Genomic DNA, 14,510 nt, shown 5'->3' on the forward strand with positions numbered 1-14,510 from the left:
AAATAGCAAACATGCTCGAATATTCGCCAGCAATTTTTTATATATATATATATATTTATATATAAAAGATTCATACTTTCTGAACAAAAAATAAATCCATATTAATTGGATTTTTGGACAAGTGTTCTCATCTTGATTGTCGTAGCGCAACTCTAGTCATATTATCTACTATTGAGCTACTACATAAACGTTTGTGTAAACTAAAATTTCTAAAAGATATTTTTGCAATTTGCTTGTAATTAAAAAGTTTTTTTGTTTTTTTGAGATAATGACAACATAAAGGTGGAGTAAAGATTCTTCCGAAGAAAGAAATTCCACGTTTCTGAATTTTTGAGATGAAGATTGGTTATTCGTATTATTTTAATTTTTTGGACTACTGTTCTCATCTTTTAGTGTAATTTTCACAACGTTTCGGTTGATGTAACGTCCGACCTTCTTCAGGTGTATCGTGTCAAACTCAGGAATGTTTTTGTCAAACTCGGAAATTTGGATGGAATTTTGACCGGAACCCTTTATTTACTTTATGCATGGTCCGCAAGGACCCGTGGTGTAAAGGTTAGAGTATTTGGAAAAATCAATTGTAAAAGTGACCATCTCCTGAAGGTTCAATCCTCAGTGTGGGCAACCGAAAAATACAATTGTGAATTACTTAGGACCTCTATTCAGTCATGGCTGACAGAACAAGAACATGCTACCCCCATGAAGCATGAAGTAAATAAAGGATTCGATTTGAAATTTCGTCCAGATACGTGAGTTTTCCAGAGTTCAACAAGATACACCTGAAGAAGTTACATCAACTGAAACATGAAAATCACACTCAAGATGAAAACCGTAGTCAGAAAAATCCAAATAACCAATCCTCATCTCAAAAATTCAGAAAAGTAAAAAAAATAAAAACAAAACAAAAAAAAACAAATAAAAAAAAAAACAAAAAAAAACAAATAAAAAAAAACGAATAAAAAAAAAAAAATAAAAAATAAAAAAAATAAAAAACAAATAAAAAAAACAAATAAAAAAAGTAAAACAAATAAAAAAAACAAATAAAAACAAATTAAAAAAAACAAAACAAAAAAACAAAAAAAAAAAAAAAAAATAAAAAAATAAAAAAAAAATAAAAAAAAAAAAAGTAAAACAAATAAAAAAAACAAAAAAAACAAAAGTAAAACAAATAAAAAAAAACAAAAAAAATAAAAAATAAAAAAACAAAACAAAAAAACAAAAAAAACAAATAAAAAAAAACAAAAAAACAAATAGAAGTAAAACAAAACAAAACAAAACGAATGTGCAAAACTCACCTGTATATTTCTAAGCAGTAAATAATCTAAGAGCAGCCATCCTGCGACGTGGAATGAAAATATATAATATGGGTTGATTCCAAAAAAGTGATTAATGCACCAGGCACCGTAAAGACCCAAAGGGAAACATTCGGTTAATGGTTCTACAACGGCTGTTATGAATGGAAGCATACTGAGACGCAGACGGACCCACCTGGAAATGAAAAGGAAAAAAAAAAATTATTATTTACTTACTAGGAGTAGTCACACAGGCGATCATCAAAGATTTCTCCTTGAAAACAACCTGTGGTGTTCACTGGAGTCTGGGTGACGAATGACAACACATCTCCCCAGATTTCCAGTACTCTCCACCTCTTTCAATAACCTTTGCAGATGAATTTGCATTATCGCACAAGCCATTTACTATTGATTTTTCGTTGGCAATGACCATTGGTCTTCACTGGAATTTGGGTGGCCCCAAAGTCCCAAGCCTCTTTGCACTCATTCAGCAGAGATTTGGCTATTGCTTTTTTCTCCATTTTTTTTTAATTTTATTTATTTTTATTTATTATTTATTTATATTTATTTATTTTTATTTATTATTTATTTATTTTTATTTATTATTTATTTTTATTTATTTATTTTTTATTTATTTATATCCATTTTAAATTAAAATTCTCCCTGACCCTCATTTCAACTCTTGCATCCAATTACTAATAAGTAATTTAAAATGGATATAAATAAAAATAAATAAATATATAAATAAATATATAAATAAAAAAAAATAAGTATAAATAAAAAATAAATAAATAAATAAATAAAAATAAATAAAAATAAATAAATAAATAAATAAAAATAAATAAAAATAAATAAATAAATAAATAAAAATAAATAAATAAATAAAAATAAATAAAAATAAATAAATAAATAAATAAAAATAAATAAATAAATAAATAATAAATAAAAATAAATAATAAAAAAATGGAAATAAATAAATAAATCAATGCAGCTTCCTTTCCGAAACTCAATCAGCATCCACCGTTGTCCTGTTGTAAAATACGCTAAAATAATATGATTGACTTTCGGAAAGGAAGCTGCATCAATTTATTTATTTATATACATTTTAAATTACTTATTATAAATTGGATACACTTTGAACTGGAAAGAATTTATGACTGAAATAGAAATTAATTCTTGCAAAAAATATCGTTCAATCATGAAAACTTATTTCTTTGTGGGAGAAAAAACAAAAACGTTGACGTTGTTTCTTCTGAACTTGTAATAATTTTCCTGGTTCAAATAGTAAATAATTTTCCCGGTTCAAATAGTAAATAATTTTCCCGGTTCAAATAGGAAATAATTTTCCCGGCTCAAATAGGAAATAATTCCTGCAAAAACTATCGTTCAATCACTAAACACTTTATTTTCACAATCCAGAAAATTTTTCAATTTTGTTTAAAAAATTTCTTCTTGTAAATTGGTTGTACAAGCATCTACATATTTTTTTTTTTACGCCAAAAATGGTTGAAGCCGTTTACAATTTGAAAGTCATTTGGGAGGGGGGGGGGAGATAAACTATTCTTTAAGAGCCACAATATTTTAATAAAAATAAAAAAAAAATATAAAAATATTTAAAAATATTTTTCTCATGTGAATTGGAATAAAAACATTAAATACAATGGAAGTGGCAATACGGCATATTCATTCATTGCAATCATTTAAAAAACTCACTGTCTGTCTGTCTGTCTGTCTGTCTGTTCCATTTTTTTTTTGCTTTAAAATTTTGTTTTCAGTTTTGATTCTGGCTGATGGCACCCATGTCCCTATTTCTTTTGTTTTTATTTTTGAAATTACAAAGTATTGGATACAAATCACGAAATAATCGATAGAGAATTGATGATTATAATGCATATGAAATCTCGATAAGTTAAAATATATTTAAGCGAATTTTATGACAGAGCAATGCACAGTGCCCCCTGTTAGTTAAAAGAGAAAAAAAAATGCTAACTTTTTAGAGTATCGGAATTAATATGAGTAAAAGGAGGTGATGGTGTCCCAAGTTCGAATCCAGTTCATTCTGTGACCCCACGTGACTCCATTGACAGGCCACCAATCCCAAACGTTGTGTGTGTCATGGGTTTTTCATTCATTCAACTTATGGCCATATTGTCATTTTCTCACTGACCACGGTCGATGGGAATGCACACAAGTATAAAAACAAAACAAAAAAAAAACACACAGACTCTGGTGCTTCACACATGTATCGGTTGAAATCTAGACGTGTGTGAAACTATATCAACATGCCGAGGTCTACATCTATATCTACTGTTGAGGCTATTTTCGTTGGTTAGTTGATTAATTCATCTGTCTATTCAAAGGCTCTCGATCTGGTCCAAATCATGATCCATCTTCAGTGGCGGTCAAACTCCAACTGTCCACCTCAGAGTTCAGGCCTCAATTAACTAAACGTTCAACTAACCCCACCCCACCCTGTCAAATGCCCTTTCAATTGTTCGATTCTTAGTCAATTGTTCAGTCCATTTGCTATCGCTATTCGTCACACCTAATTTATTTCTCTTTGTATTCAAAACAAATTCCATCGTCTATTTATTATTCACTAAACCTGCTTCCTTTTTTTTTGTCATTCTTTTTTTCTTCTTCAGCACTCAACGAACATAATGTCACAGTTCCACAAAAATCACTTTTAGTTAGGATTTTGGATATCTTCCCATCTTCCATACCTTTCTTTCGCTTGGAATGTTTGCAGCCTTCACGTGATCCCTTCTCTAAGTAGCCAATGTTTTTCTAGAAATAATTCTCACTGCAAAAATATCAGGGAAACCAATGCCAACAAAAGAATTTTTGGATTCACATCATGATGATGCGAGAAAAATTTGAGATTCGGATGTTATTTTTATGTTTACATCGATGTAACCTCCGATTTTCAGGTGTATTTGGTTGAACAAAGAATGGAACCCATTTTAATTAATCAAAAAATTCCTACACTTCACACCACAGCACAAACCCATTTTAATTAATCAAAAAATTCCTACACTTCACACCACAGCACAAACCCGCCTACAAAGGTAAGTAAAGAAACCAAAACCACTCAACTGCTAAGATCACTCAATATATACACCTGACTCAGCCGGTAAATTGTACTGTCTGAGCATGCTTGCATTTCTAGCCTTGACTTCCAGCCGATTCCGAATCCATTTTGTGTTTCATTTGTTCGTTCATTTTTTTAAATTTTGTTGTTTAGTTCCGCTATAATTCTTTAATTTAAAATGAGTTCGCCCCTTGCTAATTTTTAATTTGAGGTAATTAAACATGTTATTAAGTCCATGTTATTATATTGACAATAAAACAGTACAATAATAACAACTGCAAATTGGCTAGTGTTAGGGACCAGTATGAAGCTGAGTCGGGGTGGATGGATGTGAAGGGATGTGATTTTCTTGCTAAATGGGTTTGTTGGGGAGTATGTACATCGAGGGGGCACAAGTGTGAGGAGTTCATCAGAACACATTCCATTAAAATACTTGGAAAGCAGCCACAGAAATGCAACATACAATATTTCAGTCAAATTCGTCTGGTAGTTTCGGAGAAAAAGTGAAACAGAGAGACAGACAAATCAAAAGAAAAAATATATATATATATATTTATACACTACTAATAATAGCAACACTAACAAAATGATAATCATAATTACAAAAATCAAAAAATAAAAATTAGTATAACATAAAATGTAAACAAACATCCAAATTAAAACCAAGTCGTCTCCGATCACAAAGAAAAGAAAAAAAAAAATCCCCACTAAAACAACAAAGAAACAGGTGCGCGCGATCATTGGTTACAATAAATAGGTGTGTGAATAACAAAGAATCTGATTGGCTAACTAGCAAATTCAGTACCACGGGAATATAGAAATACACGAAGCAACATCGATTCCATGCAATAGTCTGACGAATCCTCATGTGGATGAAACATGGAAACTTCCGTGTAGCTTAACTGCCATAAATATATTTTCAAAACTTACTAACTAGCTCTACTTATGTATCGAGCACTGTTGAAGTAAATACTGAAAATATTTACATAAAATCTCATGTAGCTACATAAAATAGTTATATACAATGAATGTTCATTTTAGAAATGTTATTGATTTCAATACCATTTTTATTTAATGTGCCAAAACTGTTACGCAAACAGAATAAGCATTAAATAAGAATAAAGCTCAATGCATCTGTTTTAAAGTAGCAGAGCATATATAGTATAAAATTTTGCTAAACAGAAACGGAAGAATCGCATCTGATAAGTTGATAGGTTTTCACCAAGATCTTCCAACCTAAGATTACGGACTTGTCCACCTGTTAATGATACAGCTGTGATGGGAAAATTTATGATGAAATAAAAAAGTTATGAAAAATTTCTATTTCTTTGAGTTTTAGCAAAATTTCATACTATATATATATATATATATATATATATATATATAGTAAGCTATGAAAAATATATAAGGCAATTAAGCTTATGCCTCACGAATTCTCATGAGAATGAAACACGGAATATTCTGTGTAGCTTAATTGCCATATATTTTTTCATAACTTACTACCAAGCTCTACCTACATATTGAGCACTGTCAAGGTAAATACTGAAAATTTACGCATAAAATTATATCTTTGTACATTAATTTATGTGATTAAATGAAGTAGTCATATATATATATATATATATACACACAACACACACAAAATCAAAACCTCGGACTGAAGATCTCAGTTTTAGTTTCGGTTTCCAAAACTATCGATCAACGTTTACACATTCATTTATTTATTTTTCTTGCTTATTTTTGAATTCAGGTTTTGAAACATGACATAAACCATAAATTTATGACGTCACATTAAGGTAATATTTTAAGCTTTATTTATAAGAAAGCCCAAATATTTCAGCTGGTAAAAACTCAGACTAAAGATCTCTAGTTTTGGGTTCCAGTCATGACAACCATTTTATCAGTGTGAAATTTATTTACTTATTAATGCAATTTTTTTTTTTTTTCTTTTTGAAGTTAAAAATTTTTTTTTTTTTTTTTTTTTTATAAAATTGTGACCGACAGACAGACCGACACAAATGTCCCTTATATATTCTGAGCCAATATAAACAACATTGAATCACACATTCCGTGACATTTTTTTTTTTTTTCAAAATGTCGTAAACTGAATAATAATTATTGCAATTTGATTACACAACGATATTTAGATGCAGTCAAAGTTGAGTAAATCGAGACGAAATGCATAACCTTTACCTCCTTGGAGCCAGGAATCTCATTAAAAAGTGATGATAAAGCCTGGGAAAATTTCTGGCTTTATATATGCTAACATTTTCTAAGATTTGTACAATATCTCTCGAGGTAGGTTGGGGTTAGGGCTAGTCTCAATCAAACTAGTATTATCAAAATTTTTTTTACGCAAATCGTAAGGTTTTCTGCTTCAGTCGGGATCTGAGGTGTCCATTTGCTTGAATAAAATTATCTTCAATGAAGGCCATGAGTCAACGACGGTTCCAAATGGTGTTAGCCTTTTTCCTTTCGTTACTGGGTTTCTATATATAAATATTAATCTGTTCACAAATGTTATTTAGTAAACTAAAACCATCAAATCAAAGTTTTAACACTACTGCAGTTTATCTAACCGGAAATAATTTTTGTTTTCATTTTTAGAAGAGTTATACTACGGAAAAGAGGAGATAATAGAAAATTCAAAGATTTTTTTTTTTTTTTTACACTTTCACGATTTATTTTTTTTTAAAGAAATCTATCTTTTTCAAAAAAAAAAAAACATTTATAATATAACTTTTGCAAATAAGTTATTGAAAAAAAAATGCAAACATTTCCAAATATCTAATTTAACTATTGTATTTTACAGTTAAATAATTACTAGGTTGACAAGAAAGTTGTTGTGGAATTTTTTATTTTGATTTCAAATAATGTATTTTCAAATAAGTTTTCGTTATAAAACTTTACTTTTTTTTAAAGAGCGTTTTTCGCTCTATCGAATCATTTAAATAACAATCGTTTTAAAACAATCATCTTTTCAGAACATTGAATACAAGATGGAAAAAAAAACAGACAAATTTGCACAATTTTCTTATTTCAATTCAAGCTAGGCCAGAAAAGCTGCTGAAACCACTTGTGATATCAATGAAGCATTTGGCTTAGGAACCACTACTGAATGCACAGCACAATGATGGTTTAAGAAATTTTGTGGCAGTCATGAAAATCTTGAAAATAATGAGCGTAGTGTTCGATCATCGGATGTTGACAACGATTAATTAAGAGCCTTAGTTGAAGCCAATCCACTCACAATAGTCTCAGAATTTGCTTCTGAATTAGACGTAACGTATACAACAATTTCCAACCACATGAGAGAGATTGGAAAGACAAAAAAACTTGATAAATGTGTGTCTCACGAATTGAACAACAACCAAAAGAAACGCCGTTATTAAGTGTTATTGTCTCTTTTATGCAACAAGAATGATCCGTTTCTTGACTGGGTTGTAACTTGCGATGAAAAGTGGATTCTTTATGACACTCAGCTCAGAGGTTAGACGCCAACAAAGCTCCATGACACTTCTCAAAGCCAGAGTTGCACCAAAAGAAGGTCATGCTGAATGCATGGTGGTCTCATCCATTACAGTTTTTTGAATGCAGTCGAAATGATTACAGCGGATAAATACTGTCAACAAATGAAATGATTACAGCGGACAAGTACTGTCAACAAATGAAATGATTACAGCGGACAAGTACTGTCAACAAATGAAATGATTACAGCGGACAAGTACTGTCAACAAATGAAATGATTACAGCGGACAAGTACTGTCAACAAATGAAATGATTACAGCGGACAAGTACTGTCAACAAATGAAATGATTACAGCGGACAAGTACTGTCAACAAATGAAATGATTACAGCGGACAAGTACTGTCAACAAATGAAATGATTACAGCGGACAAGTACTGTCAACAAATGAAATGATTACAGCGGACAAGTACTGTCAACAAATGAAATGATTACAGCGGACAAGTACTGTCAACAAATGAAATGATTACAGCGGACAAGTACTGTCAACAAATGAAATGATTACAGCGGACAAGTACTGTCAACAAATGAAATGATTACAGCGGATAAATACTGTCAACAAATGAAATGATTACAGCGGACAAGTACTGTCAACAAATGAAATGATTACAGCGGACAAGTACTGTCAACAAATGAAATGATTACAGCGGACAAGTACTGTCAACAAATGAAATGATTACAGCGGATAAATACTGTCAACAAATGAAATGATTACAGCGGACAAGTACTGTCAACAAATGAAATGATTACAGCGGATAAATACTGTCAACAAATGAAATGATTACAGCGGACAAGTACTGTCAACAAATGAAATGATTACAGCGGATAAATACTGTCAACAAATGAAATGATTACAGCGGACAAGTACTGTCAACAAATGAAATGATTACAGCGGACAAGTACTGTCAACAAATGAAATGATTACAGCGGACAAGTACTGTCAACAAATGAAATGATTACAGCGGATAAATACTGTCAACAAATGAAATGATTACAGCGGACAAGTACTGTCAACAAATGAAATGATTACAGCGGACAAGTACTGTCAACAAATGAAATGATTACAGCGGACAAGTACTGTCAACAAATGAAATGATTACAGCGGACAAGTACTGTCAACAAATGAAATGATTACAGCGGACAAGTACTGTCAACAAATGAAATGATTACAGCGGACAAGTACTGTCAACAAATGAAATGATTACAGCGGATAAATACTGTCAACAAATGAAATGATTACAGCGGATAAATACTGTCAACAAATGAAATGATTACAGCGGACAAGTACTGTCAACAAATGAAATGATTACAGCGGACAAGTACTGTCAACAAATGAAATGATTACAGCGGACAAGTACTGTCAACAAATGAAATGATTACAGCGGATAAATACTGTCAACAAATGAAATGATTACAGCGGACAAATACTGTCAACAAATGAAATGATTACAGCGGACAAATACTGTCAACAAATGAAATGATTACAGCGGACAAGTACTGTCAACAAATGAAATGATTACAGCGGACAAGTACTGTCAACAAATGAAATGATTACAGCGGACAAGTACTGTCAACAAATGAAATGATTACAGCGGACAAGTACTGTCAACAAATGAAATGATTACAGCGGACAAGTACTGTCAACAAATGAAATGATTACAGCGGACAAGTACTGTCAACAAATGAAATGATTACAGCGGACAAGTACTGTCAACAAATGAAATGATTACAGCGGACAAGTACTGTCAACAAATGAAATGATTACAGCGGACAAGTACTGTCAACAAATGAAATGATTACAGCGGATAAATACTGTCAACAAATGAAATGATTACAGCGGACAAGTACTGTCAACAAATGAAATGATTACAGTGGACAAGTACTGTCAACAAATGAAATGATTACAGCGGACAAGTACTGTCAACAAATGAAATGATTACAGCGGATAAATACTGTCAACAAATGAAATGATTACAGCGGACAAGTACTGTCAACAAATGAAATGATTACAGCGGACAAGTACTGTCAACAAATGAAATGATTACAGCGGACAAGTACTGTCAACAAATGAAATGATTACAGCGGATAAATACTGTCAACAAATGAAATGATTACAGCGGATAAATACTGTCAACAAATGAAATGATTACAGCGGATAAATACTGTCAACAAATGAAATGATTACAGCGGATAAATACTGTCAACAAATGAAATGATTACAGCGGACAAGTACTGTCAACAAATGAAATGATTACAGCGGACAAGTACTGTCAACAAATGAAATGATTACAGCGGATAAATACTGTCAACAAATGAAATGATTACAGCGGATAAATACTGTCAAAAAATGAAATGATTACAGCGGACAAGTACTGTCAACAAATGAAATGATTACAGCGGATAAATACTGTCAACAAATGAAATGATTACAGCGGATAAATACTGTCAACAAATGAAATGATTACAGCGGACAAGTACTGTCAACAAATGAAATGATTACAGCGGACAAGTACTGTCAACAAATGAAATGATTACAGCGGATAAATACTGTCAACAAATGAAATGATTACAGCGGATAAATACTGTCAACAAATGAAATGATTACAGCGGACAAGTACTGTCAACAAATGAAATGATTACAGCGGACAAGTACTGTCAACAAATGAAATGATTACAGCGGACAAGTACTGTCAACAAATGAAATGATTACAGCGGATAAATACTGTCAACAAATGAAATGATTACAGCGGACAAGTACTGTCAACAAATGAAATGATTACAGCGGACAAGTACTGTCAACAAATGAAATGATTACAGCGGACAAGTACTGTCAACAAATGAAATGATTACAGCGGATAAATACTGTCAACAAATGAAATGATTACAGCGGACAAGTACTGTCAACAAATGAAATGATTACAGCGGACAAGTACTGTCAACAAATGAAATGATTACAGCGGACAAGTACTGTCAACAAATGAAATGATTACAGCGGACAAGTACTGTCAACAAATGAAATGATTACAGCGGACAAGTACTGTCAACAAATGAAATGATTACAGCGGACAAGTACTGTCAACAAATGAAATGATTACAGCGGATAAATACTGTCAACAAATGAAATGATTACAGCGGATAAATACTGTCAACAAATGAAATGATTACAGCGGACAAGTACTGTCAACAAATGAAATGATTACAGCGGACAAGTACTGTCAACAAATGAAATGATTACAGCGGACAAGTACTGTCAACAAATGAAATGATTACAGCGGATAAATACTGTCAACAAATGAAATGATTACAGCGGACAAATACTGTCAACAAATGAAATGATTACAGCGGACAAATACTGTCAACAAATGAAATGATTACAGCGGACAAGTACTGTCAACAAATGAAATGATTACAGCGGACAAGTACTGTCAACAAATGAAATGATTACAGCGGACAAGTACTGTCAACAAATGAAATGATTACAGCGGACAAGTACTGTCAACAAATGAAATGATTACAGCGGACAAGTACTGTCAACAAATGAAATGATTACAGCGGACAAGTACTGTCAACAAATGAAATGATTACAGCGGACAAGTACTGTCAACAAATGAAATGATTACAGCGGACAAGTACTGTCAACAAATGAAATGATTACAGCGGACAAGTACTGTCAACAAATGAAATGATTACAGCGGACAAGTACTGTCAACAAATGAAATGATTACAGCGGATAAATACTGTCAACAAATGAAATGATTACAGCGGACAAGTACTGTCAACAAATGAAATGATTACAGTGGACAAGTACTGTCAACAAATGAAATGATTACAGCGGACAAGTACTGTCAACAAATGAAATGATTACAGCGGATAAATACTGTCAACAAATGAAATGATTACAGCGGACAAGTACTGTCAACAAATGAAATGATTACAGCGGACAAGTACTGTCAACAAATGAAATGATTACAGCGGACAAGTACTGTCAACAAATGAAATGATTACAGCGGATAAATACTGTCAACAAATGAAATGATTACAGCGGATAAATACTGTCAACAAATGAAATGATTACAGCGGACAAGTACTGTCAACAAATGAAATGATTACAGCGGACAAGTACTGTCAACAAATGAAATGATTACAGCGGATAAATACTGTCAACAAATGAAATGATTACAGCGGATAAATACTGTCAAAAAATGAAATGATTACAGCGGACAAGTACTGTCAACAAATGAAATGATTACAGCGGATAAATACTGTCAACAAATGAAATGATTACAGCGGATAAATACTGTCAACAAATGAAATGATTACAGCGGACAAGTACTGTCAACAAATGAAATGATTACAGCGGACAAGTACTGTCAACAAATTAAATGATTACAGCGGACAAGTACTGTCAACAAATGAAATGATTACAGCGGACAAGTACTGTCAACAAATGAAATGATTACAGCGGACAAGTACTGTCAACAAATGAAATGATTACAGCGGACAAGTACTGTCAACAAATGAAATGATTACAGCGGATAAATACTGTCAACAAATGAAATGATTACAGCGGATAAATACTGTCAACAAATGAAATGATTACAGCGGACAAGTACTGTCAACAAATGAAATGATTACAGCGGACAAGTACTGTCAACAAATGAAATGATTACAGCGGACAAGTACTGTCAACAAATGAAATGATTACAGCGGATAAATACTGTCAACAAATGAAATGATTACAGCGGACAAGTACTGTCAACAAATGAAATGATTACAGCGGACAAGTACTGTCAACAAATGAAATGATTACAGCGGACAAGTACTGTCAACAAATGAAATGATTACAGCGGATAAATACTGTCAACAAATGAAATGATCACAGCGGACAAGTACTGTCAACAAATGAAATGATTACAGCGGACAAGTACTGTCAACAAATGAAATGATTACAGCGGACAAGTACTGTCAACAAATGAAATGATTACAGCGGATAAATACTGTCAACAAATGAAATGATTACAGCGGATAAATACTGTCAACAAATGAAATGATTACAGCGGACAAGTACTGTCAACAAATGAAATGATTACAGCGGACAAGTACTGTCAACAAATGAAATGATTACAGCGGATAAATACTGTCAACAAATTAAATGATTACAGCGGATAAATACTGTCAACAAATGAAATGATTACAGCGGATAAATACTGTCAACAAATGAAATGATTACAGCGGACAAGTACTGTCAACAAATGAAATGATTACAGCGGACAAGTACTGTCAACAAATGAAATGATTACAGCGGACAAGTACTGTCAACAAATGAAATGATTACAGCGGATAAATACTGTCAACAAATGAAATGATTACAGCGGATAAATACTGTCAACAAATGAAATGATTACAGCGGACAAGTACTGTCAACAAATGAAATGATTACAGCGGACAAGTACTGTCAACAAATGAAATGATTACAGCGGATAAATACTGTCAACAAATGAAATGATTACAGCGGATAAATACTGTCAACAAATGAAATGATTACAGCGGATAAATACTGTCAACAAATGAAATGATTACAGCGGACAAGTACTGTCAACAAATGAAATGATTACAGCGGACAAGTACTGTCAACAAATGAAATGATTACAGCGGACAAGTACTGTCAACAAATGAAATGATTACAGCGGATAAATACTGTCAACAAATGAAATGATTACAGCGGATAAATACTGTCAAAAAATGAAATGATTACAGCGGACAAGTACTGTCAACAAATGAAATGATTACAGCGGATAAATACTGTCAACAAATGAAATGATTACAGCGGATAAATACTGTCAACAAATGAAATGATTACAGCGGACAAGTACTGTCAACAAATGAAATGATTACAGCGGACAAGTACTGTCAACAAATGAAATGATTACAGCGGATAAATACTGTCAACAAATGAAATGATTACAGCGGATAAATACTGTCAAAAAATGAAATGATTACAGCGGACAAGTACTGTCAACAAATGAAATGATTACAGCGGACAAGTACTGTCAACAAATGAAATGATTACAGCGGACAAGTACTGTCAACAAATGAAATGATTACAGCGGATAAATACTGTCAACAAATGAAATGATTACAGCGGACAAGTACTGTCAACAAATGAAATGATTACAGCGGACAAGTACTGTCAACAAATGAAATGATTACAGCGGACAAGTACTGTCAACAAATGAAATGATTACAGCGGATAAATACTGTCAACAAATGAAATGATTACAGCGGACAAGTACTGTCAACAAATGAAATGATTACAGCGGACAAGTACTGTCAACAAATGAAATGATTACAGCGGACAAGTACTGTCAACAAATGAAATGATTACAGCGGATAAATACTGTCAACAAATGAAATGATTACAGCGGATAAATACTGTCAACAAATGAAATGATTACAGCGGACAAGTACTGTCAACAAATGAAATGATTACAGCGGACAAGTACTGTCAACAAATTAAATGATTACAGCGGACAAGTACTGTCAACAAATGAAATGATTACAGCGGATAAATACTGTCAACAAATGAAATGATTACAGCGGAC

At 32.3% G+C, this 14,510-nt stretch overlaps 1 protein-coding gene and 1 long non-coding RNA gene across 6 annotated transcripts in view; one reads left to right on the plus strand and one right to left on the minus strand.

The window, feature by feature from the left end:
- LOC145297820 (uncharacterized) overlaps positions 1 to 14,510 on the plus strand; it is a 237,296-nt gene that overhangs the window by 86,706 nt on the left and 136,080 nt on the right. The gene's annotated exons all lie outside the window — the stretch shown is intronic.
- LOC145297819 (ceramide glucosyltransferase-like) overlaps positions 1 to 14,510 on the minus strand; it is a 393,652-nt gene that overhangs the window by 604 nt on the left and 378,538 nt on the right. For all 5 annotated transcript variants that reach the window (XM_080144135.1, XM_080144131.1, XM_080144134.1 and 2 more), the window contains one exon: positions 1,296 to 1,488. In XM_080144135.1, coding sequence (XP_080000261.1) covers positions 1,296 to 1,488 — 193 coding nt within the window. The remainder of the gene's footprint in view (positions 1 to 1,295; positions 1,489 to 14,510) is intronic.

Source organism: Euprymna scolopes, chromosome 18 (genome assembly GCF_053919585.1).
Source record: "Euprymna scolopes isolate OS-2025 chromosome 18, ASM5391958v1, whole genome shotgun sequence".
NCBI lineage: Eukaryota > Metazoa > Mollusca > Cephalopoda > Sepiida > Sepiolidae > Euprymna > Euprymna scolopes.